Source organism: Eumetopias jubatus, unplaced genomic scaffold (genome assembly GCF_037043125.1).
Source record: "Eumetopias jubatus isolate StellerSeaLion01/CBP00866 unplaced genomic scaffold, mEumJub1_p1.0 scaffold_6, whole genome shotgun sequence".
Lineage (NCBI taxonomy): Eukaryota > Metazoa > Chordata > Mammalia > Carnivora > Otariidae > Eumetopias > Eumetopias jubatus.
In genome coordinates, this window is record NW_028274812.1 from 14,820,794 (window position 1) to 14,847,474 (window position 26,681).

Sequence of the window (26,681 nt, forward strand, 5' to 3'; positions counted from 1 at the left end):
TTTTGTAAATAAATTGGTACCTGACTTGTGCACTTGGGATGAGTAAGATGATGGGCAGAGAGTAGGGAAGCATAGAGGTGGGAGAGGTAGGGAAGAATAAGGCCTGTCTGGGAAGAATGAGTCAGCAAAGTTACAGCTTTGTCTAGAGTTAAGGGTCCAAGTAGTAGAGACCTTGAAAATAAAGTTGGAAGGTTAGTCTGGATAACGTAATTCACAACTATCTCAGGTCAGATTTTGAGGCCGAAGTGAAGATGAGCTGCATAGTTTATGAGGTGGAATTTGATGCCATCTGGCTCACCAACAACATTGTTTAGATGGGAAAGTGCTATCCAGATGGACAGTTTAGATGAATCTTCATGGGAAAACTCTGTAGCATTTATTTGTCTCAGTAGTATTGTTTTTTATATCAAAATTTAACAATACATAGGAAATATCATTAAATAAAGGTCTTTGAAGATCTGCAAGCACCAGATGACAATATCACTGAAGAAAATGTTCCCAAGAACTGTGAACAGTGCCCTGAGTTTGTGGTAATTAGTGGCCTTTAATAGAATTTTTGTCTCTGTATTTTTAAAGGTCAAAGAATGTCACCCTCCACTCCTTTATGAGTCTCGACAGCTGTTGATACCATTGGAAGAATTAGAAAAGCAGATGACACTCTTTTATGACTCACTTGGGAAAATCAATGAAATTTTAACAGTTCTTGAGCATGAGGCACAATCTAGTGCTCTTTTTAAACAGAAACAACAGGTAAGGAGAAGTCCTCTTGAGGAGACATAGTTATTTTAAAGCATGCGTAGTAAGACTGAGGTGGTGCTTATAGTGGTAGAAATTCGGTTAGGACAGGAAACATTTTTCTAGAATAGCGTTGGCATCCAGGGGTGCCTGGGTGGCTCAGTCGTTAAGTGTCTGCCTTTGGCTTAGGTCATGATCCCAATGTCCTGTCACTGAGCCCAGCATCATTAGGCTCCCTGCTCAGCAGGGAGTCTGCTTCTCACTCTCCCTCTCTCTCTCAAATAAATAAATAAATAAAATCTTTAAAAAAAATAGAATAGCACTGGCATCTCAAAACAAAAATATACATCTGTCCAAAGACGAAACCCCTGTCCACTAACGATAAAATGAAAATTTTATCTATCTATCTAAATTTATATAGAGATAACATTTTTATAAATAAATTTCAAATTTTAGATATTTAGATATATAAAAGCAAATAGTTGCATTCTGTTTCTATCCAGTGTCTGTAAACTGTCTTATGAGATCTTTTCTTTGCCTCTAAGATTAAGTCTGATTACACAATCATAAAATTCTGGAAATGTGTTTGGAGTGATAATCATTTTTTTGGTCTCAGTTTTTATAAACAGATCTCTATGCAGAACAGCTTCCCACTCTTGCAGCTAATTGACTTATTTAAGGTGGTTTATTATAAATGACCCTATCCATCAGAGGAGTGTGAAACTTAATGGGCAAATGGTTCACCACTGCATTCACTGAAACAGATTCCTGGAAGGAAGGTAGCATCACTTAGCAGAAAGAACAGAGAGTATCTGAAGTGAGTCAGACAGGTATTCAGATCTTAGATCTGATATAACAAATTACAAAGACTTGATTAGCTTTTATTTCCTCACCTTAAAATGCAGATGATGATAATACGTAAGTTGAGAGCTTATTTTGGTGATTCCATTACTTATTCCATAATGGAACTAGCACATAGTGGCATATAGCATGTACTCTATAACTGGTAGCAATTATTATTATTATTTTTTACTGTTACTGATAGTAAAACCACAATGCTTATACCACCAAACCCTATTCTAGTGGGTTTTCATCATATTGGATAAAGATTGTCTTTCACTTTGAGTTACAGTGCCATTTCTTGTATTCTCAAATTGCTAAGAATTGCCATCAAATAATCCTTCCACAATTAAAATAACATTTGATATCTTAGTAATAATAATATTAATAATATTTAATAATATCTTGCTAATATATATTACTCTTTTATGTCCTGAATCTTCAAAAGGAAAAATATGTCCTTACTTCGTTTTTTCAAAACAAACAAACAAAACCTTGGTCTTAATATTTGCCTCTAGATTACCAAAACTGGTATCCAAATGAGCAGTTTGAAATACTTTTCCAAGCTGTTGAGTGTGTCGAAATGCAAATAGTACAGCTTCAGGTCAAAAAATGACTGTTGGCCTTGGGCTGGGCTCGATAATTCTGCTGTCAATTGCAGAAATCACTATGATGCTAGGTTACTAAGCAGAGGTGGGAGGGCCTGGGTCACCATGGTTTCTCATCCTGCCAGTGTGTGACAACTGCAAGTCCTCCCATACCAACTGGTCTGCTGCCTTTTGTGGTTAGTATCTGAGGTCCACCATTTTGTTAATGAGGTTGACAGCTTATGAACCTTAGGAATTCAAGTGTTGTACATTTTGGCATACACAAATAATACATAATTTGCTGCAGCTTTTTCAGCAAAGTATGTACATTGGTATTTATTTAGTTAGATTAAAACCTAATATGTTGATTGATTTTGGGATTGTTCTCTCAATAAATCATAGGCCTGTGAGTTGGACAAATAACATTTTTGCAGGCAAATAACAATTTTGATGGCCTTTCATTTTCTTAATAACACAGGCATGGAATTTTAAAAAATCTCAAAAAACTCAATGTGACATTTAAATGCCTTATATAAAAAAACACCGACTTCAGTGATTGCTTAGAATTGAACTCTTCTCAATGAAAAGAAACACTTCTCTGTACTTTTGATTTTACTTACAGCTGGCTAAAAGCCTAAAAGCTATATAGTGTTGTTCTTATTGTTTTGTAATGGTTATTCTCTTTCCCTCTCTTTCTCACCCTTTTAAATACTATTGTTGTGGGTTTCCTTTCCCTGTAGGAACTGTCAGCTTGTCAAGAAAGCTGTAAGAAAACCATGACACAAATTGAGAAAGGCAGTCAAAGTGTTCAAAAGTTCGTGACCTTGAGCAGTTTGTTAAAGCACTTTGATCAGACAAAGCTGCACAGACAGATTGCAGATGTCCATGGTGCTTTCCAGGTAAGCTTTCTCCCTGCTATAGAAACATAGGCCAAGGAAAATTAAAGGACTAGGGTATGTAATTCTCACAGCTAAATGAGGCTAAGTGCCTCGCCTACTGAGGTTTGGAACCAATCATTTTACTTCTTCTTTTTCTAATACTCATTAATGTCAAAAGAAGTTGATTACTCTCATCATAATGAAACATATTCCTTCCGAGTGTTTTTTTTTAAAGAAACAATACTCTTTAACAAAATGATGTTTTCAATAATGAGAGAGCAGCATCACATTGGCATTATTTTTTAAATCAAGAATATGGTGAAGAAAATTGGAGACTGGAAGAAACATGTGGAAACCAATAGTCGCTTGATGAAAAAATTCGAGGAGTCTCGAGCAGAGTTAGAGAAGGTGCTGCGGATCGCTCAGGAGGGCCTGGAGGAAAAGGGAAACCCAGAAGACCTCCTGAAGAGACATACCGTGAGTTTGTCCCTCATGGGGCACTTGACCTGAGGACACGGACCAGTGGTCTTGAGTGAAAAATAAAAAGAACATTCTGTTCTAATACTAAGTTTTTGAGGCAGGGGGAAGAAGAGGTGAGTTAGGAAGGCAGAAACATTTTAGGTTATTAGACCCAAAAAATGGCAGCAGCAAAAAAACTTCAGGAGCAATTGATGAACTGCATTATAATTGGCCATTCTTAAGCCCCTGAAATGGTAGAGTTATTGGATATATAATGAGGCTCTCCTGAATTATTTTAGCTGAGAAATTCTTACATAACCAACATATTCTTTTTAAGAGATAATTTTAAGGTGGATGGCTAAGTCTTTGTGCTCATTTCATGAACCCGCCATATCGAAGTGTGAATACCGTGTCATTTGAAGTTTGGTAGCTGATCCACAACTTGTCCTCTTGTGAAGTCATCTTCCTGTTAATCATACTCATTTAAATCACATAGGTATTGAAAATGTTAGTAATCTCTTAAATGCTGTATGGAGATGATGGGCCCTCTGAGATCATGTATTTTATGTTTCATGAAATTTCAGTGGATATTGGTATAAACCACACTATTAGATGATGACTGCAATGTATTTGTGATGTAGCTGACTGAACTTAGGGTTGATGTCTGTGACCACTCAGCATCTCCTTCAGTTGATACTTTTGTTGCAGTGTGACCCTTTCTGTTTTGAACCACTGTTGTTTCAAAATATCTCCGCATATATCCTCCTGAGTCTGTGTGAGACTTGGTTATGCATATAGGTGCACATGTGCTGTTTGGGTCTGTTTGGACCGCCATATAAATACATACAGGTTGAGTGGCTTCAGCCACAGGCATTTATTTTCTCACAGTTCTGGAGACGATAGGTCTGAGGTCAGAGTACTAGCATGGTTGGGTTTGGTGAGGACTCTCTTCCTGGCTTGTGGATGGTCGCCTTGTCACTGTGTTCTCATAAGGCAGAGATACATAGGGAGCAAGGCCTTTGATGTCTCCTGTTATAAGGGCACTAATTCCATCATGAGGGACCTACCCTCGTGACCTCATTTAACCTAATTACCCCAATGGCTTCAACTCCAAATATCATCACATTGCGGGTTAGGGATTCAACATATAAATTTGGGGAGGTAGTGGGAAGCACAATTCTGTCCATAGCTTGTGGGGCCATGTGTGTACTTGTCTGAATGTAGAAATGGCTCATAATGAATCAGCAGTGCCTGAAACCCATTATATTAGGGTATGAGGAATTGTGAGACTAAACGCTAGCTTCTGTTCTGCTCTTCTGACTTCACCGAAGAGGAATGAAAACTCTTTTACTATGGAATCAAGGTTTTAGGCCCCTTGGCCTTCTGGAATAGTCTACCAAATTTGAAAGCTGAAAAGATTTTTTTTTTCCTAAAAAATGAAAAGCACTAGTTGAATTTCAGATGTGGTGGCTTCTGACTCATAACTGTAGATAATTATAGTTCATTCCTGAAAAAAAAAAAAAGTAGTTGCCAGGAAGGTTTGAAGAGGGCAGCAGCTGGCTGAGGGACTCATGTAGAGGCGTGACTGCTTAACTGCAGAGTGTCTGATGCTGCCTTTTATTCTTCCCGACACTCTTAACCACTTCCTCCTCTCCGTGCCAGGAGTTTTTCAGTCAGCTGGATCAGAGAGTGCTCAATGCTTTCCTGAAAGCTTGCGACGAGCTCACCGACATTCTCCCTGAGCAGGAACAGCAGGGCCTGCAGGAAGCCGTTAGAAAGCTCCATAAACAGTGGAAGGTGAGTCAGGACATCGTGGGAACACACACATAAGTAGGTGCCACGCATGATGGGAGAGAGCATGAGGGTGTTAAGGTTTGATTAAAAGAGAAATTCATGGAAAATCACCACAGGTACTTCTCCCATTTAAAAAAACCAAACAAATAAAACAGTGATAAAATATGATACGATTTTGTTTTTCTTAATTTTTTTGTAGCATTGATTTTATCATATTACTTAAGAGTGCTCTTTTTCTTTTCCTGAGTATTTTTGGGGGTAGGAATGACAAGGGCATTTAATTCGGTAACATTTAATAAGCTCTTCTCATCTAAGTAAATCACATTAGGCATACTAACATTTTGCTCTTTTCAAGGATTTTACCATCTGGTTTAGATTGTTATGGTCTAAAAAATATAAATACAAACACTTATTGGTTAAGGACTCAGGGATGAACAAAGCACAGTCCATTTCTCCAAAGACTTTAGAGCCCAGCAGGGGAGATAATTAGTTGCAGATAATGAAAGTATAATATGTAAATCCCCAAAAGTATAGTTAATGCTCATGAAAGCTTTGGAAGAGAGAAGTGGGCCCACTTGGAGAGTGGAAAGGAGTGAATCAAGTAACTAGTTTTTGTTTTAGGATTTTAAAGAAGCAGCAGAGATCTGGAAGTGGGTGGGAGGGGGAAATACCAGCACCTGGAAGAGAGACAGCAGGACAGCACTCGACTGGGGGACGTAGGGATTCCTTTGGCTGGTCTAACTTGAGTGCCCCACACTGGGCTTGTCACAAGGAAGCCGACTCTAGAATCCACATGCCAGGGGGCAGCTGCAGTACAGTGGAGACCCACCCAGGGCTGTCTTGCTCAAGCCAGGCTCTAGGAAGCCTGCTCCAGCAGCAGGTTAACGAGTGCTATCACAAGGTAATAGCTAGTGGCGAACTTCATGTGTATTATATGAAGAAGTCACGGGATCCGGCAGGTAGGCAGCTAAGATACTCTCCATCAGCTTTTGTTATTCTCTCGATTTTTTTTTTCTCATCTCAGTAACATAGGCTAAAAAAAATCATCCCCAAGCATAGGAAAAACACAGTTAAGGACATATTTTATTTGCTAAATATAAAAACTAGAAAAAGATTCTTAAAGAAACCCAAGCTTTTTGAAGATGTCTTTAAAGCTTAACATATCATAAATGTATTATGAAATAGAGATTCTAATGAAATAATGGAAAGCTGTATTTATTTTATATATACACACAAACTCTCATTAAGCTCTCAAGGATACAATCTAGGATATAATCTGTTCTAGTCTTTCCATAGCCTCAAATCATTTTCTCATCTGTTATCTTAGTATTTTATTTTAAAAGTTACCTTTTAAATGCCATAGGATACAAGCTGGCTAAAATTAATAAATTGTAGGACTGAAGGTAATGATGTAGCTTATGATTATATATCAAAAAGAACATAAAACATTTCATGTTTGCATGCCGCTGGCTTGTTTTCTCAAGGAATGCGTTAAGGAAAAAGGACAAGGCAGGTGGTCAAAGGCATGGGCCATTTGATCTGGCCTCTTTACTAATAAAGTTTTCTCTTTGCCCTTTGTGTAGTGAGTATAACTATGTTCTTCCTACCTCCCAGGGTCGTTGACAAAATTAAAAGGGACATATGCCAGGGAGAGGGTATGTGGAATCAGTGCATCATTTAAGTTTAGATTCAAATCTAGCTTTTCTAATTACACCTGAGCCTCAGTGGTCTAATTTGTGAAATAGGAATATTAATACTGTGTGGAGCTATAGTAAAAATTAAATAGAATAATTACTGTGAAAAATCTGACCCCGCAGGCTGAAAGAATTCATTGCGGTCCCACTACTTGGAAAAGTACAAAGCATAGCATCCAGGTGCAGACAATAGTGATTAAATCACATTGGCCCCAAAGGGAATATTTTATGGTTTTTGCCACTCCGATTAGAAATGTATATAATCTGGAATGGTATCATTTTTTTTTGAATCTTCCTATGGAATGTAGGATCTTCAAGGAGAAGCCCCATATCATTTGCTTCATCTGAAGATTGGTGTGGAGAAGAATAGATTCTTAGCTTCTGTAGAAGAATGCAGAACTGAGCTGGATCGAGAGACCAAGCTGGTGCCCCAGGAAGGCAGTGAAAAGATCATTAAAGAGCACAGGGTACGTCTCACACACCCCAAGTGCAGGCATGCAAAGTCACATTTTTACCTAAAAGATACATACCTGATACTTTGGTTTGGGTCCAAAAACACTAAATAGCTTAATTACTATATACTAGTAGACTAAATGGGAATCTTCTATGAAAATATGGAAGTATTGTATGGATTTTCACAGGGATTATATCAATGTTTATTGCTCATCAGATTTTCTTCAGTGACAAAGGTCCTCATCATCTTTGTGAGAAAAGGTTGCAGCTTATTGAAGAACTGTGTCTGAAACTCCCAGTCCGGGACCCAGTAAGGAACACACCTGAAACCTGTCACGCGACTCTCAAAGAGCTCAGAGCTACCATTGGTACCACCTACATGAAGCTCATGGAAGACCCAGACAAGTGGAAGGACTACACTAGCAGGTAGTTGTGGAACTGCTTCCAGAGATGGACACTGTCTGTCCTAATACTGTTAATTCGGAGATCATTGCATGACAAGAAGTGATGTGTGTTTCCTCTGAAGCAATAAAGAAAATCAGATTGTATGATCTTGCCCATGCTCTTAATATAAAAATGCTTCATTTAATAAAAAGAATGGGTTTCAGTCAGAAACAAGGTGAAGCACTTTATTTCCCAGGGACCCAGATGTTACCTTTTTGAAGGACGTTTGGCAGTTCCTTTCTCCCTGATTTCCTCATATCCCCAGAGGGAAGACTTCTGCCTCTGGGTTTCTGTCTCAGTCCAGTGGAGATAGATGAGGCCAGACCTCAGGTGGTGCCTTCCATATTCCCATGTGCTCAGGCCCTGGGAACACACCGTTTTCCTTAGCTGAGCTCCATCTGCTCTGCTTTCTCTTTCCTCCAAGTGACAGTTCAGAGGCAGCCACCCCTGTCCTGAACTTCATGTTAAAGGAACAGTTTCCAGAAAATTTGTTAATTGACTTGCTAATCAGTTGATTGCTAGATTTCCATGAATAAATTCAAAATAGAAAATGTATTTTAACCACTGGGATATTTTCTCCCCTTAATAAGAAAATACTTGCGTTATTTCAGAATTTCTGAGTTCTCATCTTGGATATCTGCAAAGGAGACACAGTTGAAAGGGTTTAAGAGTGAACCCTTCAATACTGCCAACCATGGAGAGATTAAATGTGCTGTAGAGGTTAGTTCTCATCCATATTTTTCATTAATGAAAAAATTAATGGTAGACAGACTAACTGATATATTCTTTTCTTTCTGTAAAAAAATTAAATTACTGAAAAACTGTCTTAAGAGTAAATCTCCTTATGTTACTGTGAAGAAGAATAGGGGATGATTTTCCCTATTGAATCATTGTTAGCTTCGAGATTTAGTCATGCTTAGTGGTACCTCTCATAGATCTTTAGCTAATGGAAAATCCTGAGAGGAAAATTTGCCTGCATGGGCATACAACACAGCAGAGATTTAAGAATTGTCATGGAAAACAAGAATACTGTGGGTTTTTATACATTTCAGCCATTCAAAAGCCCAATCACAGAATTGGGAAAGGTCTTTAAGTCTCATTTCTATGTCACATTCAGTCTGGATTGATCAGCTCTGGGAGCATGGGCACAGCCTGATAAACCTAGCCAGGTGACAGAACCTCAAGCCTGAACCCAGTTCACATTCTGTGAATGACACACAGCAACCCTCTCCTTCTTAGTGTGGCTCTGCTGTTTTGTAGCCACATGCCATTGCGAAAATCCTTATCTTTGAGCATTTTTTTTTAAAGATTTTATTTATTTATTTGACAGAGAGAGACAGCGAGAGTGGGAATACAAGCAGGGGGAGTGGGAGAGGGAGAAGCAGGCTCCCCACTGAGCAGGGAGCCTGATGCGGGGCTCGATCCCAGGACCCTGGGACCATGACCTGAGCCGAAGGCAGACACTTAATGACTGAGCCACCCAGGCGCCCCATCTTTGAGCATTTTGAACTCTTGCAAGTCACGTAGTTTCTGTTAATGAGAATATATTTCCTTCCTATTCCTATCCTCTGAGTTTCATGTTTTTCTCTTAAATTTATAATCCCATTAAATACTAGAGATGCTCAATAATATCATGCTATACCTATAGAAGGATATTTATATTTGCTCTTTGTTGCTGTTACATTACAAAAACAAAACGCATATCTTAAAATGAAGAGATCACTTGGTTCTGGAACCAGTGGATGTGAATTTACCCTATGAGATCCTCTGTAGCAGCTGCATGGTTTCCCTGTGCTTCCCAGAGCTGTGTAGGAGCAAGAGGTTGCCCCAGTCAGCATTCCCACAGTTCCCAGACCTTGCAAGGGCTGAGGCCCCAGAATCTTTCTGGCATTGTCCGGGTCAGTATACCCTCCCTTCCTGGATTAGAGGTGTGCTCCTGTTTGCACATCTTACCATGTGGGTTATTGACTTCCAAAAGCTAACAAAATTGAGACATAAAATATAAGTTAATAAAGATCAATTTTTAGGGCATCCATAATAATATTCAACAACTAAACTCTTCAAAAAAAAAAGAAATCCACTCACTAAAAAAAGGACTCTTTCAACCTTTTTTTCTAAAAATACCATGTTCCTTCCAGCTAATAGAAAATAAAATGTGTTACAGTTCCCAATTTTGGTATCCCATTTTCTTCTACAGTACTTTTAGAGGCACCTTTATTTGTGATCAAGGGACTATCTGTAAATATCTAACCATCTAATTATGACCTAACCATCTAGTTAGCTTTTTGATATAGAGAGTATTGATTTTACATATCAGGTATTGGCATTGGGGAAATATTTTTTTCTAGCACTTGTAGACTTTTGTTAAAGATGTGAACAAAAAGTAAAATAAGCAGGCACTCTACTGGTGAATGAATGACTCTCCCACCTCAACCATATGAACTTTCTTAGTCCGAGTCCGTTCTTGATTCACAATGTATTCTCTTCATTCCAGGAGATCAGAAATGGTGTTACCACAAAAGGCGAGACTCTCAACTGGCTGAAATCCAGGCTTAAAATTTTAATTGAAGTTTCTTCTGAGAATGAAGCCCAAAAGCAAGGAGATGAGCTGGCAAAATTATCTAGCTCTTTCAAGGCTCTTGTAGCTTTGTTGTCAGAGGTATACCATTTACTCACACTCTAAATAGTTTTGGGTGAGGAATCTGGAGGGTTCTTTTTCTTTTGGTTGTGATTTAAAAAGTAATTAAGAAAGTATAGTTCAAACACAATAGTTAAGATACTTATTCATATGAAGATTGGTGGGGAAGGTGTTTGAGTTATGGTCTGTGCCATTATTGGATATGTTAGTTCAGAATAACAACCTATATTTAAGTACAAAGCTTACCAGATCCACACTTTTTACTCTTACTGAAAGCATTGTTTCATGGTCAGTTGAAGGTATATTATGGAGGTTAAGAACATAGGCTTGGGAGTCAAATGAACCCAGAGTTACAGTTTAACTCTGAGAGCCCACTTCCTACATAATCTTGAGCTTGTCACTTCACATCTCTGGGTTTTGATTTTCTTACTTACAAAACAGAGCTAGAAAAACTTACCCCCAAAATGCAATAATATATGTAAAGCACTTAGTGCTTGAGAGTGAATGCTTAATAACCGATAGTTGGTAATAATAAAATATTCAATGTTAGCAGACAGTAAAATCTATTTTATGAAAGACTTACTCATTTTAAACCTCTTGATATATATTTCAGTGTTTATATTCCTCTATGGATTAAAATACACAAACCTATTTACTTCATTTCTAGTATGCCCCTTCTACCCTTGGTGACACATTTTTACCGACCAGGTTGTCATGCATGTCTAAAGAGTCTGTGCATGGGAAGATAACATAAGAATGGAAAGTTGAAAATAGCTACCATTATTTCTTGAAATCATTTATGAACTTGCATGGAAAAATGGTCACCTAGATTATTTAAAGTTCCCTGATTCTGAAGATTTGGAATTCTCTGGAGATGTCCCTAATCTAACAGTTTGGTCAATTAACCTTTTATGTTTTGAATGCATGTAGATCCACTTAAGACTCTAGCAGTGAATTTACATAAGCCAAAAATACTCTAAACTGCATGTGATTTTAGTTTTATGTATGAATTTTGATATTATGTATTTTTCTTAACAATTTTGACAAAATGAAAATAGTGATAGGATTAATCAAATTTTGGAACATGAGTTATTTCAATCCTTTGATATCCATCTTTCATAGCAATAGTCCAGGTAGCATAGCCACTACCATACTTTAAGTAAAATTCTGACATCATTCTTCTCTACTCTTTTTTTGATCAAGAAGGTAAGGAGAAAAGTTAGGATTACAGTTTTAAAAGGTAAATGTACATGCAGGTGATCTTTGATCCAAGACTTAACAAATAGTTTCAGTCACATTGATAGATGAGTTTATATTTTGTTACACACACACACACACACACACACACACACACACACACACACACTTAAAACATAGACTAGAGGAAGCAGAAATGAGATAGAAAATTCAGGGAAAAGAATTCACTAAAGAACCACAAAATTAGCAATTATATTGTGTTTTATGTAAAAATATTGGAAGCGCATTTTTTAACAAATACTCTTTATTCTTTTAATTTTTTCCCCCTCCACAATTTTTTTCCTTACTTACTTTAAACAGGGTGGACTCAGCTTTATTACACTGCATTTTTATAATTTGTGATTAAATTTTAGTCATGGGATTGTCATTAAAGGGATCCAGGAAATAAAATATACAGTATACCCACTTTCATTATCCTGCTTTGACTACCAGGTTGAGTGGGCACGGAGCATGAGGCTTGCGATTCCCATAAATGGCTATGCAGTTTAATAATAACTAAATAAACCTCAAAAATATAAGAAAACATAAAAGAGATCTGGGTATATATTTCAAGTTACTGAGATGGACTTTACACATATTCTTAGAATATTTAAGATTACCCGAGCATTATATGAGTTATAATTTTTTCATGAAAATCTAGGTTGAAAAGATGTTAAGCAACTTTGGGGACTGTGTCCAGTACAAAGAAATAGTGAAAAGTTCCCTTGAAGAGTTAATTTCTGGCTCTAAAGAAGTCCAGGAGCAGGCTGAGAAGATCCTGGACACTGAAAATTTGTTTGAAGCACAGCAGTTACTTCTTCATCACCAGGTAGGATGCCCTTTCCCCAGAGTACTTATGCAAAGTTTGTTAGTCACTGGCAGAACCAGAGAAGTGAAGAGAACTGTATGTCCAAGAGTAAGGACAAAGGGAAGGGGGGGGTGATGCAGGGAGGAGTCCAGGTGACCTCTGTTCTCTGTTAAATATTAGCTATTTCAGAAGAGCCTGTAAGATAAATTCTCAGCCTGAGTAATTTGATGCTATCAAAAAGTTGAAGGAATATTATGGAGAAAAAGTTGATTTAGCTATGAAAACCTTCATAAAACTAGCTCATTTGTCCTTTTTGTCACAGAGGAAGAAAGCGTAGAGATAAAATGCTCCATATTTGAGATCACTGTTCTTTGTTATTATGTTAAAATCCTGCTCTTCAATTTACAACTTCAAATATATCTCAGTTTGGAAAATTATAACTTACATGAAGTACCAGACTTTTCAGGATAGTATGCTCTTATGAAGGATTAGAACTGGAAATAAAGAAATTTTGGTACATGTATTGATAATAAACAATTTTAACCAACTTACTTGCCAAACTCAATATAAGTAGAAGTATGATTTCAAATCAAATATTTTAACGACAGAATTCTAGCTAACATAATGTATAGCAAAATGCTAGCTAATTTTATATGTAATAGTATATAAACATGGAAGTGACATTAAAAGTGTAGGTAAAAGAGCAGCCTCTAGGCTTTACAGATTTATTTAATAATTATAAAAAGACTATGGGCCCAAAAAATTAATGCTTGGTATTACATTGTTCTCAATCATTGTAAAAGTTGTGTTTGGGTTTATCTAAGTCAGAGAAATATGTAATTACAGATATTTACATTAATATTTTAAAACTCTTCACAGTTCTTGGACCGGGTACTTGGTTATATGTCTGTGTTTACTTTGTGAAAATTCATATGGTATACACCTGAGATTTGTCTACCATTGTTTATACATTATACTTCAATAAACAGTTTATTTTAAAACAACTTTCCCCATATATCTCAGCAGGTTTATCATTCTGAATATACCCAGGAATTAAATCTCTTAGTATCAGCATTTTTACAGCATAAATGATAAAAAAAATTAGAGTTAGGACTTCATGTTTTTATGCAGAAATAATTCTTGAAGGAGAATCATGTCAAATAAATAGTTTTGTCAAATTCCTTCTGGAGTATTACACAAAATGCTAAATGTCTAAATTTGCATGCAGTTAAAACACCAATATCAAATTAATTATGTTGTTTACCATTAAAAACATAAAATATTCGTAAATAACGCCCATTTTGACCAACATAGAGTCCCCATGGCCATTTTAACTGTTCACATTAACTTTTTAAAAAAATTTTTATTTATTTATTTATTTGAGAGAGAGAGAGCATGAGCAGGGGTGGGGAAAAAGGGAGAGAGAGAGGGACAAGCAGACTCCCCACTGCCCACTGAGCAAGGAGCCCAACGGGGGACTCGATCCCAGGACCCTGGGACCATGACCTGAGCTGAAGGCAGACGCTTAACCGACTGAGCCACCCAGGCGCCCCCGTTCACATTAACTGTTAAAAGACAGTTTGGGCCCATGCTGCAGTGAGGTTGTACCTTTCTGTGCCTCTTTTAGACTGTAGGTGTTTCTGTCCTGCTTAGCTGCTCAGAGATAACATTTACACCCATCTGTTGTCCAGCAAAAGACAAAGAGGATTTCGGCAAAGAAGAGAGATGTGCAGCAGCAGATAGCACAGGCCCAGCAGGGAGAAGTTGGGCTGCCCGGCCAAGTCCGGGAGGAGCTGCGGAAGCTGGAGAGCACCCTGGACGGCATGGAGCACAGCAGGGAGAAGCAGGAACGCCGCATCCAGGTGGGAGACTAGAAGTCTAGGGCCCTGTTAACCTCCAGGTCACCGCTTACATCTCCCAATGGGAGCGAACGTTGGTTCCTGCCTCTAACACTCCAGCACTGTGTTAAGTATTGACATGAGTTATCTCTTTTAATCATCACGTTAACCTTAGGAGATAGACACTATAATTAGCACATTTTGCCAGTGTGAAAGCTTCACAAGAAATAATTGGAGGACTTTACCCAGAGTCACAGAGCAGTGATCAGTGATAAAGCCAGAATTTCAATCCACACTTGTTTGAATCCAGGAATTAACACTGGCTCGTTTCACTTTTCTGGGAAGTCCAGCAGCCACACGTTTATGCTTTATTGTGATCTTGACACTTTTTAAAAGTTTTTGAATTCTTGCCACCTGCTCACTACCCACTCCCCTTCTCTCTCTTTCTCCCTTTTATTTTTTCTTTTTTTGAAAGAGCCTGGGAGGCTCTTTTTTCCTTTATCCCTTATCTACATTTTAAGTAATATCCTTACATTCATAGGACTTTTTTTTAAAAATTTTTTATTGTTATGTTAATCACCATACATTACATCATTAGTTTTTCGCATTCATAGGACTTTACAGCTGATAGAACACTCAGAGTGCTAGTCTACACATCCTCTTTTTTGTAGATGAATTGAAACACGGAGTGAAATTCTAACGGGAGACATTAGCATCATCTTTGTTCAGCATAACCATGTGAAATTTGAACGGAGTTAACTGGTGGTTGACAGCCTAACAAATGAATGGAAATGTGAACAATATTTTTGACACATGCTGATAATTCATAACATGTTTATTTTTTTCAAATTTAGGTCACATTAAGAAAGTGGGAGCGATTTGAAACAAACAAAGAGACAGTGGTCAGATACCTTTTTCAAACAGGTTCCAGTCATGAGCGCTTCTTAAGCTTTAGCAGTTTGGAAAGTTTGTCTTCAGAATTGGAACAGACAAAGGTATATCAGTATGACCATACAATCCCTTGGTACTCATTATTCAGAAGCAAAACTGTGTTTCCATCCCTTATTACCATTAATTATTATAATTTATTCATTTAATCGATACTTTTTGTTTATTGAGCACCCACTCTTCAACACACTGGTCAAGTTGCTCTGGGGAATGAAATAAATAAGATTTAAACATCAAGAACTAAGAGAAATTTTTTGTTAAAGTGGGAAGTGGTTAGTTCCCTCATAGATGAATACATTAAAAAAAATCTTTCTGAAGGCAGTAGTATTTTTAACTGAACTTTGAAGGGCAGGTAAGACACAGAAAAGCAGAATGTGGGACAAAACATGAGCTTTCCTATAATGAGAAATGGCATGAAATATGAGAGTGTATGGAGATTCTGTTTTAAGGCAGAAAAATGGAAGTACAGTTGTAAAGGAAAGTTGGGCCATATTACAAAGACACTGGAAGGTCTAGACAACATGAAACCCTTAACGGTTTTTAAGAAAAAGAATCACATGATCAGAGCTGTACTTTAGGGAGATGCATTTTTTTTTTAAAGATTTATTTATTTATATATTTGAGGGAGAGAGAGAGAGTGCGTGTGCAAGCAGGGGGAAGGGCAGAGGGACAGGGAGAGAGAGAGAGAGAATCCTCTAGCAGACTCCCCGCTGAGCACGGAGCCCGACTTGGGGCTCCATCCCAAGACCCTAAGATCATGACTTGAGCCAAAATCAAGAGTCACTGCTCAACCAACTGAACCACCCAGGTGCCCCTAGAGAGATATATTTTTAAGCAGTGTAGAAAATTGAAAAGGTGAAAGACCAGTGTCATGGGATCCAGTTAGAAAGTTATTGCATGTGTGTATTAATACGGACATAAATTAGGGCGATGGGGATGGCAGTGGGAACAGATGCAAGAGAGAGAGAGTAAAGGAAAGTAAGATATGCAAGGTTCTGAGCCTGACAGATGCAATGGGAGTGAGCCAGGAACTTGAAGGAGTGCCTGTCAGGTGAGGAAGATGACAGACTCAGTTTGGGACAAATTGTGGTTGAGGCTCCAGTGGAACATCTAACAGATACTATTTAGTAGGTATGCTTAATTAGCCCAAGCCTATAAGCCCAAACACCTGAGGCAGTTAGAGCAGACCAGAACATTGAAGCATTTAGAGAGTTGTACAAGTTCTTTTGGTTCCTTTTGCCCATGTTTTGCATTTATAGAAATGACTGAGTTAATACAGAAATATGTTGGCCAATGAATAAGAAAGACTCATATCCATCAGTTAGTAACCTTCAGTAAGTAAACCTCTGTGCTGCTTTTTTCTTACCAGTAACAAGCTTCTCTCTCTCTCATACTGCCAATTTTGTATTATCTCTCCTAGTATTAACTCACTGAAGAATTCGAAGTCTTATAAAGTCACAGAATATTTCAATTCTGTATGATTTTCATCAGCCATTTAAATAGAACATTGTTTTTAATTTTAATTTTAATTATTTTGTATATTAAAATATATCAGGTGTCTTTTATAGATACAGATTTATTGGGTTAATTATCATCTGGGTGTTCCACCCAGGTTCCATCCAGTGTTTCTGATACCTTGTGGTTCTGATCCCTTTGAATTTGTTTATCAGCTGTAGATGAAGCAAATGTAACCTTTTTAGTCTATTAAAATTTTCCTTAGCTAATAATCTTGCATACTTTGGGATTGGTTTAATAATGTGAGCTCACATATATACTGCTCTAACCACTTGATGTTTATCATCTTCTTTAATCTCCAAAACAATCCTAAGAAATAGGTGTCATTATGAATCCTTATAAAGGAGAGGCAATATAAGGTACAAAGTTTTTTTTAATGATTTTATCCAGTATCTCAGGATTGCTAGCTGGTGAGGTTGGGATTCAAACCTAAGAGGTCCAAGCCCAGAGCACACACCTTTAGGCACTAGATTTTTCACTGAAAAACTGAGCTACTTTACTGTTTCCATATGTTGTTGCACAAGCACATGTAATCTAGAGTAATTGTTCTCTACTTCTTTGCTGGACTTAGAGATAAAGCCTTATAGCAGTCTTCTTTTTTTTTTTTTTAAAGACTTTATTCATTTATTTGACACAGAGAGAGAGCACAAACAGGGGGAGTGGCAGGCAGAGGGAGAAGGGGAAGCAGGCTCCCTGCTGAGCAGGGAGCCAGACGCAGGGCTTGACCTGAGCCGAGCCGCCCAACTGACTGAGCCGCCCAGGCGCCCCTTTTAACATTATTCTATTCTATTGGTTCAATTTGGTTTTTATCAACATCATTCTGTTCTTTGAATTCCTCTGCATTGCGCTTTCCCTGTACCTAGCTCTTAGAAAGCTCTTAGGAAGGCTCTTAGAGTGAACATATATAAGCATTTTCAGACATAACTTCACTTTCTCCATGATTTTTCTGGGCTCTGGGAAACACTAGGGGGAAAAATACTATGTTACACTTCTGATTCTGTTCACGGGGTTCTGAGAGATTATGCTGTGATTCAGTCTCCACAAATGAATCCACCTTGACTATAAGTTCATCCCAGCAACATTGGATGCTTATAACCACAGAATTTAATGTGACATTGGCAAATACTGATTTTTAGGATATTATAAATCTATCATGAAAAAGAAGCTGTACTTACCCGTTTTTATTCTATCAAATTCCTGGGTACTTCTCTGAAGTAATGTTGATATTTCTATGAGGACTTTAAGTCTTTCAAACAGGAAGATACAATAGTGTTACGTAGTAACCATCTTACGTGGCATTACGTGATAATTCTGGGAGGTGCTCTGTGGGAAGAGGTGGCTGTTAGAAGTCTTACCTTTGAAAATATTTACTTCAGATTTCTTCGTTACCTATTTTGGAGACGAGTTCTGATCAAAATTTAAACCTCCCATGAGTGTCTCTCACATGAGAAAAAATGAGACACTAAGCTAATTCTTTTCACACAAGATTATCTCTGGAGTTAGTTTTTTAAATTCAGTTTTCAGTACATTTACCTGACAAAATTCGGGTAACAGCTAAAATATACCAGTGCATCACCCATATTAAATTCATTTTTGAATTGAAGTAGTTCACTATTAATGAAAATCAGTGTGTGAATTTTATGAACCATTTTGTCCTCAATTTTATGTGAGGGACAAAAAAAAAAAAAAAAAGTGATAACAGGTACCTGCTAGAGTGCCAGGCACTTAAAAATGAAATTGCTAATGAGATGCTAACTGCAACCTTACAAGGAAAGCATTACTATCTGCATTTTATATGAAAGTCAGAAAAATAATTCACCAAAGTCAAACAACTAGTAATTAGCAAATCTAAAGTTCTAGTCCAGGTTTGACTGGTTAAGAACTTACCTTCTTTTCATCATGTAGTATAGGTATATAGTGAATAAGATTTAACAGCATTAAGATCAGATTATCTCTCTTTTCAGGGAACTAGTTAACAATATGTTTCTTTATAGGTAAATATCAGTGATACACAGTATTGACTAAAATATTCTTCCATTAAATAAAAAGTATTTTTATTAATTGGCCTAGAAATCTCTTAATATCATGTTTGAAAAAAAAATCAGTCACTATTAATCACTGCTCGAATGGGGCCTAACATACCTGTGGATAAGTTAGTTATTATAATGCAGCTCAGAATTCTAAGCAATAAACCCAAACGGGGAAACAAAGGAAAAAGATTTTTGTGAGAATAGCTGGGTAACTATGAAGGTAGATATCTGACTGTGTATATAAAATGAAAATAACCTAGTGAGGTATTTATTCTCGGCATGATGAAAATAAGTCTGTCTTATTACCAAGACTATTATATACTAAAATTCATGCGTGTATGAATCTATCTAGCCATCCATCTATTCTAGTAGACACTCTGCAAGTATATGCAGTTTAGTTGAGGGCAGAATTTAATAAAAGATGCCTTCCTAACAATTATAATCTCTTTTTCTAGGAGTTTTCTAAACGAACAGAAGGTATTGCAGTCCAGGCTGAAAATCTTGTGAAGGAAGCTTCCGAGATACCACTTGGTCCCAAGAATAAGCAGCTGCTTCAGCAGCAGGCCAAGTCAATCAAAGAGCAAGTCAAAAAATTAGAAGACACACTTGAAGAAGAGTATGTGCTTGACAAGTCCTAAACTTTCTTCTCTGAGATAAAGTTTCATACAGTTTTTCCTGTATATTGTATTCAAAACATTCCTTTAAATTCTCAAAGTGTCTGTGTATTTCAGCATGTTTTGAGGAAGCAACTCACAGTTCAAAAGAAAGTATCACCAAGACAGAAACCATTGTCTATATAACAGAGCAGAAAAATATAAGGGATGTGGTTTTTGCATTGTAAACTGACTTTGTTCATGAGAAAGCCATATCTATAAAACTCTGTGGCCTTCATACAATCTCAAAAAAGAACCAATATTTAAAATAATTTTTTTACTGTATTGTTCTGCTGTCACCAGTTAGAGGGAAGAAGAGATATTTTGGTTGTGTAGATGCTGGGCCTAAATATGTGTGACATAGACCAAGTGTCTCCATCTCCAAGAAGCTCACAGAGCTTGTTTATTATAGTGCCTCAGTATTCGAGCTGTCACTGATTGATATACTGTTTCCAAAAATTAACTTCAAAAATTTATTTTACACTTCAACATTTAATATTTGTTTACCTAAAAAGAAAGAAAAAATAGTTTGGCCTATGGTATGCTATTATGTGCAAAATAAGCAAAAAGAAATGTGGAGAGGATAGATATATGAAGATAAGGCCAACGTTCCTCAACATAATATGGCTTCACATTGTTATTAAAGATTCTCTACTGGCACATCAACACATATTATTCTTAAGCTATAGGACATAATTTCTAAGGTGGATTTTAAAATGTAAAATTTGTTTTTAATGTTAGTAACACCTTGAAATTAACATGGTACATTTGCCTACATTTTAAAATTTGTTAAATAATTTAAAGGAAATTATGACTTAAAACTTTGAGAACTTTATATTAAATATTATCCTTCGAGTTATAGAAATAATGAAACTTAGAGTTTATTAGAAAAGAAGCTACTTTTATTAGAAATATCCATTTGAATCTATTTCATTTGAAAACTTGCAATATAACTTAGCTTACATTACCTGGACCAATGAGAGCATTAGGCACATCCGGGGTATACCTTTGAGACTGCAATATTATTTAATCTAACATTCAATGATGCCATTGCTTTCTTCTTGATGTCTTCAAGTGCCTTTTGGTAAACAGGGAAATTCTTTGATTTTTTTTTAACCCAAGGACGTATCAGTTCAATGACATACTGTTAGTTTCTTAGTCTTTTTCTAAATGAAAGCCATAATCACATGGTTATATACACATACAAACTGGACATCTATAGTTGAAATTTTGTTTACTAGATTTATAACAAATAAAGCCCAAATTTTCTAAAAGCTGTTAGGGTGCTCATGTATAAGACTGTATAAGAGTCTTTTGGAATCAAGACAGGACCAACATTGAAGAATTGCTGAAATCATTATAGATTATAAATTGCAGGATTAGCTCTAATGATAGAAACAGTTCCTCTAAGGCAGCACGGGATTCAGATTACAAGCTCTCTCTTGACTCATAAAGGTGCATTTTATAAAGATCTTTGCGTATAGAGCATCCCTGCGGTATCTCTGCTCTGAGAGGGAAAGGACCTTGTCCACAAGAGCAAGACTGCCGAAAGACTCTGTACTGGAATCTATGTGGGCAGCTTATTAAAGGTCCTGGCAACCACTGGTCACATGCAGAGTTTGCCTAGATTATACCTGGATTCAAACCCCTTTGGACCCAGCTATATTTTGTTCGAAGCACAGTTCCATTCATAACATAGTATAGATACTACCTCGTTAAATGCTCGTTCTCAGAGGAGATAGATAGGAAGACTCGAGGACTGACTACTCAGATCAAATGTGCATTTTTTTTCCTGTTCCAATAGTTTCAACTTTGACATGGTCACAAATGCCTTTGCTGTCTTTTCATCTGGTGATTTAAAGGAAAATGTGTTGTTGTTTTCTATTAAAATACTGCATTTTATTTACTTAATTTGGTTAATTTTAGTATTAAAACCATGGAAATGGTGAAAAACAAGTGGGATCATTTTGGCAATAATTTTGAGACCCTGTCCGTCTGGATAACTGAGAAAGAAAAAGAACTCAATGCCTTGGAAACTTCGTCATCTGCCATGGACATGCAAATCCACCAGATTAAGGTGACCTGCTCACACGTTACATTTATAATTCATGTCTAGCTTTTAAGAACTCCTTTCTTATATTTCATCAAATGCTAGTTGGCCCCACGATAAATCTTTCATTGCTATGTGACTCTATTAAAATTCAATTCACACAAAATGCTGAGCTGCGAGGTCTTGATTGATACTGGGCAACACTTTATAGTTGGAATTATGTATTGATATTTTCTGACTTATGCATTCAAAGTCAGTATTGTGTGCAATATCATTAAAATGTTTTTATGGTTACATTATTCTTTTCCTTGATTTTGAATTAACCCCATTGGAGTGTTCTGTTGATTCATCTATACAACACGAAATGTATTCATCACCTACAATTGTACTTTATGAGTGTTACTCAAATGTCTGGCTCAAGTATTTGTGGCATTTACCCTCACAAACCACAGGGAGGAGCAATTACTTTCTTTAGGTGAAGACATCAGACTGCTGCTTAAACGCTTTCATTTAGGATGACCTGTGGGCACAGACTGAGATGCTCTGATACTTTAGCTTTCCCAACTCTAAAATGACTACGTGCGTAGACTGTCATTGTTCACTTCATTCAAATAGTTTAAGAAAAAATGGACTGAAAGAAATGAATTCTCTTTCGTTTATAGTTTTTACACAACAAACTTTCAAAATGCAGCCACTTTTTCTATCTAATCTCATTTTTTTTTGAATGGGAAAACCCTCTGAAATTAATTTAATTCCATTCAATTAAAAATAGTAAAATAAATACCAAGGTATTTCACATTATTGCTCAGAACAAATCATTACCATGTGCACAGTGGAAGGGTTCTTTGTCTCTTAGCTATGATTACATTGCTGTGCAGATTATCTTGGTTTATCCTACATCTTTTGCAATCAAGGATACATGGAATCTGGTATATGGAGTCTGCTTATGTCTTGTGTGGTATACTAGGGAAAATAGATGTCAACCCACTAAGGAATATTCATGAAATATGTTTAATCTCAAACTGTTCTTAAAAGTTGTCATTTGATCATTTCACTACATCCTAAGTAAACAAAGAATAGCACATTTAAATAGCTTTATCAAAAATTTTCTTTCAAAAAATTTTGGCACACACTTTTTAATGTGTTTATTCTTGCTATAATTCATTTTTATTATTTTTTAAACCTTAATTCAATTCTAGGACTTCTGAAATATATCAGTGATCAACTGTCATCACCTCTTTACTCTTTGGGAAACAAAATGATTACACAATTAATTTTTAAATATATAAACATTCAATTGTAGATTTCCATGCCATTAGACTAGAAATACATTTTAATATTCCAATGTAGTATTTTGAAACATCTAAAATGTATTAAATGAATATGAATAGTAGGAAAAAAGTATTTGCTAGAAATAAGCAGAGATGGTACGGAATACACTAGTACTGTGAAATTTAGGCTAATAGGTTCATGTTCTGTTTCCACACAGAAGACCACATTATAGGAAATATTAGAAATAAGGTACCACTTATCATAGAGTTTCACTTTAAAACAACCTTAGGATTAAAATTAATGAAGTATCTGCCTTGTTGTGAAGACATTTATCTATAAGCCCACTTTTATTCTTCATTACATGCTATTCCAAATTGACTGATTTTCTTATTCTTAATTGATAATTTACAAATGATAAGTACATACACTGGGTTCATCTTCCATCTTCCCTTTTTGGATTAGAATCCAACAATATTACATAGTTTGCATTTATGAATTTGTTGGTAACATGTATTACTCTAAAAACTAAGAAATTTTGTCTTATTTAAGATTGCTTCACTGAGGTTTTGCAAGCACCTAGAACAACTTTGGCACATAGGAGACACCAAGTATATATTTGTTGAATTTATGAGTAATTTTTCTAAAAAAAATCATCTTGAAAAACAAAAAAGAAAGGTTGTATTCATGTTCAAATAACAAATATCTATTAGATATACCACTGTAGTCATGCATGTGAAAAATAAAAATAAATAAGTGATGAACACCTGGCACTAACCTAAGTTATTTCTGATTGTCTCATCTAGACAGAAGTTACTTCTGACTAGGTAGTCTCATGTAGACATGTCACACATTTTTTTTTCCTACGGTAACAGTATTCTCCATTTAAATTATTCAAAACTGAGACTTGTCTGAATTTTTGGCTTTATTTGATTAGAAGATTTGGCTCTTTTTCTCAGAGAAATCATTTTCATTCTCTTATGCATAAATAAGCCTCTGTGTTTATGATAGACATGCCTCCTTCCCCCCGACACACATTCTTAGTGTCTTTCAGTACTTTTCATGTGTTGACTAATATATAAAGTGTCATCCTGCTCCAAAAGGAAATAAGTTTGTAGGTTTTTCACTGTAAGCCCCCAGCTAATGAGTAAAGCAGTGGTTCATAGCAACATCAGCTGGAGCAACATCGCCTGGATATTTGTTAGAAATGCAAAGTCTTGGCCTCACTTTAGACCTGCTGAGCCTGAGTCTCTGAGGATGGGGACCAGGTGATCCTAACGTATTCCAAATTTGGAAACCACTGGCATAAAGACAATAAATTTGAAAAGACTGGTTTTAGGTAAGAGTGGAATCCAAAAAGCTTTTAGTTTGGTAAATATGAAATACTCAGTTACATTTGAGAAAAATTAAATGAATGTCAACATTAGCATTTCTATGAGTTACTGGGACACACTGCTTCCCAGATCAGCTGGTAAAAGGAGTGACTCAGGATAAGCAGGGAATTCTCTTTACCTTTAGAGATACTTCTTATTTGATAAAACATGAAATACAAAAATGAAAAATATGAACTACAGGGACATCTCCCTGCTTGCTTCTCTGCAACAGGGGTAGCTCTTTCTCTTTATTTTCTATGCTCTGAGCACGACCACCATCACTTCATATCTTCCAGACATTGTCTGCATATCTCTCCTCCCCAAATAAGGTCGGGAAACATATGGTGTTTTTTCATAGCTGCTCTCTAATGGTCCAAGTGTGTTGAAATTTCAGCTAAGAAGACCCCCTCCTGATTTTCTCTCTGTACAGATAATCTATTATTTCAGGAAGACAAGCTTGCTCAGCCCACGTTGTCATTTTTCTTATTTTAAATATTAGGTCGCAATTCAGGAAATAGAAAGCAAGATAAGCAGCATTACAGAATTAGAAGAAGAAGCTCAGTCTTTCGCTCAGTTTGTCACCACTGGAGAATCTGCTCGAATCAAAGCCAAGCTGACACAAATAAGAAGGTACTGGGAAGAACTCAGAGAGCATGCACAGTGTTTGGAAGGAACAATCCTGGGACATTTATCTCAGCAGCAAAAGTTTGAAGAGACTCTTAGAAAGGTAAGGATGTGTCCATGCATGTGAAAGTTATCATTTCCTATTGCATTTATAATGAAATGCAATAAGTAGTCCAGAAATAGTAGACTAAGGGAAGACACAATTTGCTAATCATTTACCAAGTTGTCAATGATGACTAAGTTTTTAATTATCCATGTGATACCTTTTTTGAGGGAATATAAAAATGTCATTATACATTGTGTTCAGATAGGCATTAAGCCTTATCTATTCCTTTAAAATAATAGGACACATTGATTTTAGATTTTTAAAAAATATGTATGTTTTAATCATTTTATTGAAAGTTATCCAAAAAGATAAGCATGCTGCTTCCTCGGTAACTTTTTCTGCCTTGATGTACATTTTTCCCACCATTATCTTTATATTTCACTAATGTTTTAGATCCAGAAGTCTGTGTCTGAGTTTGAAGATAAACTTGCTGATCCAATTAAAATATGTTCTTCAGCCACAGAAACATACAAAGTTCTCCAAGAACATATGGTAAGAGGAATTTGATAATTCCTGCTTGAAAACATAGTAAATATTTTTACGATGGTTAAAATTAAAAGGATTTTTGTGTTACTTGAGGAATGACATAGATCAAACATGTTCACATAACAAGAAATACAAGTGTGCAAATAAGTTTTTATTAAAAATGCCTATTAAAGGAGTATTCATTTACAGTATTTCTTTCTCATACTTAGGATGTGTGATGTTTTCTGATTTTAGCTTTAGTAAATTCTGTTACTTCTTGTGAGCATTATAAAAAATTAAGTGTGCCAAAAACCATACATGTGCATGGCAGATTTTAGATTTTTTAACCCAAAACAGTCAGATGTGCAAAGAATATGTCCTTACTAACCTTTTACCAATGACTAGCTTTTTTGGTCTACTGCCTGAACTGGTGACTACTGTGGGATGTTCACAGAGCAGTGGATGCCTTTGGTGTGATTTAGGGAAAGGAGCAAAGAGGGAGAATCAGGCAGAGAGAAAAACTAAAAAGAAATATGTTAATAAAAAAAATATGTTACCCCATATATATGTGCATGTGTGCCGAGGGAGGGGGCTGCAGTGATAGAAAGCAGAGTTGACAAAGGCACATCTGGAAAGGGGAGTGGAATTTATTATCATTTGAATACTTACAACAAGAATGTGGGCGCCTGGGTGGCTCCATCGGTTAAGCGTCTGCCTTCGGCTCAGGTCATGATCTCAGGGTCCTGGGATCAAGCCCTGTGATGGGCTCCCTACTCAGTGGGCCCTGGGGAGTCTGCTTCTCCCTCTCCCTTTCCCTCTGCCCCTCCCCCCGCTTGTGCTCTTCCTCTCCGTCTCAAATAAATAAATAAAATCTTTTAAAAAATGCATTTTTGTGCTACTTAGGTTGTTTTTTAAATACCCAAAACATGAGGAAAAGTAGGAAAACAGAATTTCATGGAATTATTTTAATAGTTTGCTAAGTTAATAATTGAGTACTATTTTATCTAGTATTTAGGTTTCGTAAAGCAAATTATTTTTCTGTCTTGCTTATGTGATCTCTAAAATGAGGATAATGAAAGAACATAACTCTTAAGATTCTTATGAAGATTAAATGAGTTACTATATGTTATGCACATAACATAGTACCTGCCACATTCTGAGGCACTATTAATATTATTATTATTTTTATTATTATTATTATTATCACTGATTCCTGATAGCAGCTATGCCAGCCAAAGCACTCC

At 36.4% G+C, this 26,681-nt stretch overlaps 1 protein-coding gene across 1 annotated transcript in view; it reads left to right on the plus strand.

Annotated features, from left to right (window-relative positions):
- SYNE1 (spectrin repeat containing nuclear envelope protein 1) overlaps window positions 1-26,681 on the plus strand; it is a 454,522-nt gene that overhangs the window by 163,952 nt on the left and 263,889 nt on the right. Inside the window, exons 20-34 of the mRNA XM_028103363.2 lie at window positions 577-750; window positions 2,903-3,061; window positions 3,353-3,517; window positions 5,162-5,296; window positions 7,296-7,454; window positions 7,658-7,866; window positions 8,496-8,604; window positions 10,379-10,543; window positions 12,420-12,587; window positions 14,258-14,428; window positions 15,259-15,399; window positions 19,353-19,513; window positions 21,477-21,627; window positions 24,742-24,969; window positions 25,366-25,464. Coding sequence (XP_027959164.1) covers window positions 577-750; window positions 2,903-3,061; window positions 3,353-3,517; window positions 5,162-5,296; window positions 7,296-7,454; window positions 7,658-7,866; window positions 8,496-8,604; window positions 10,379-10,543; window positions 12,420-12,587; window positions 14,258-14,428; window positions 15,259-15,399; window positions 19,353-19,513; window positions 21,477-21,627; window positions 24,742-24,969; window positions 25,366-25,464 — 2,394 coding nt within the window. The remainder of the gene's footprint in view (window positions 1-576; window positions 751-2,902; window positions 3,062-3,352; window positions 3,518-5,161; window positions 5,297-7,295; window positions 7,455-7,657; window positions 7,867-8,495; window positions 8,605-10,378; window positions 10,544-12,419; window positions 12,588-14,257; window positions 14,429-15,258; window positions 15,400-19,352; window positions 19,514-21,476; window positions 21,628-24,741; window positions 24,970-25,365; window positions 25,465-26,681) is intronic.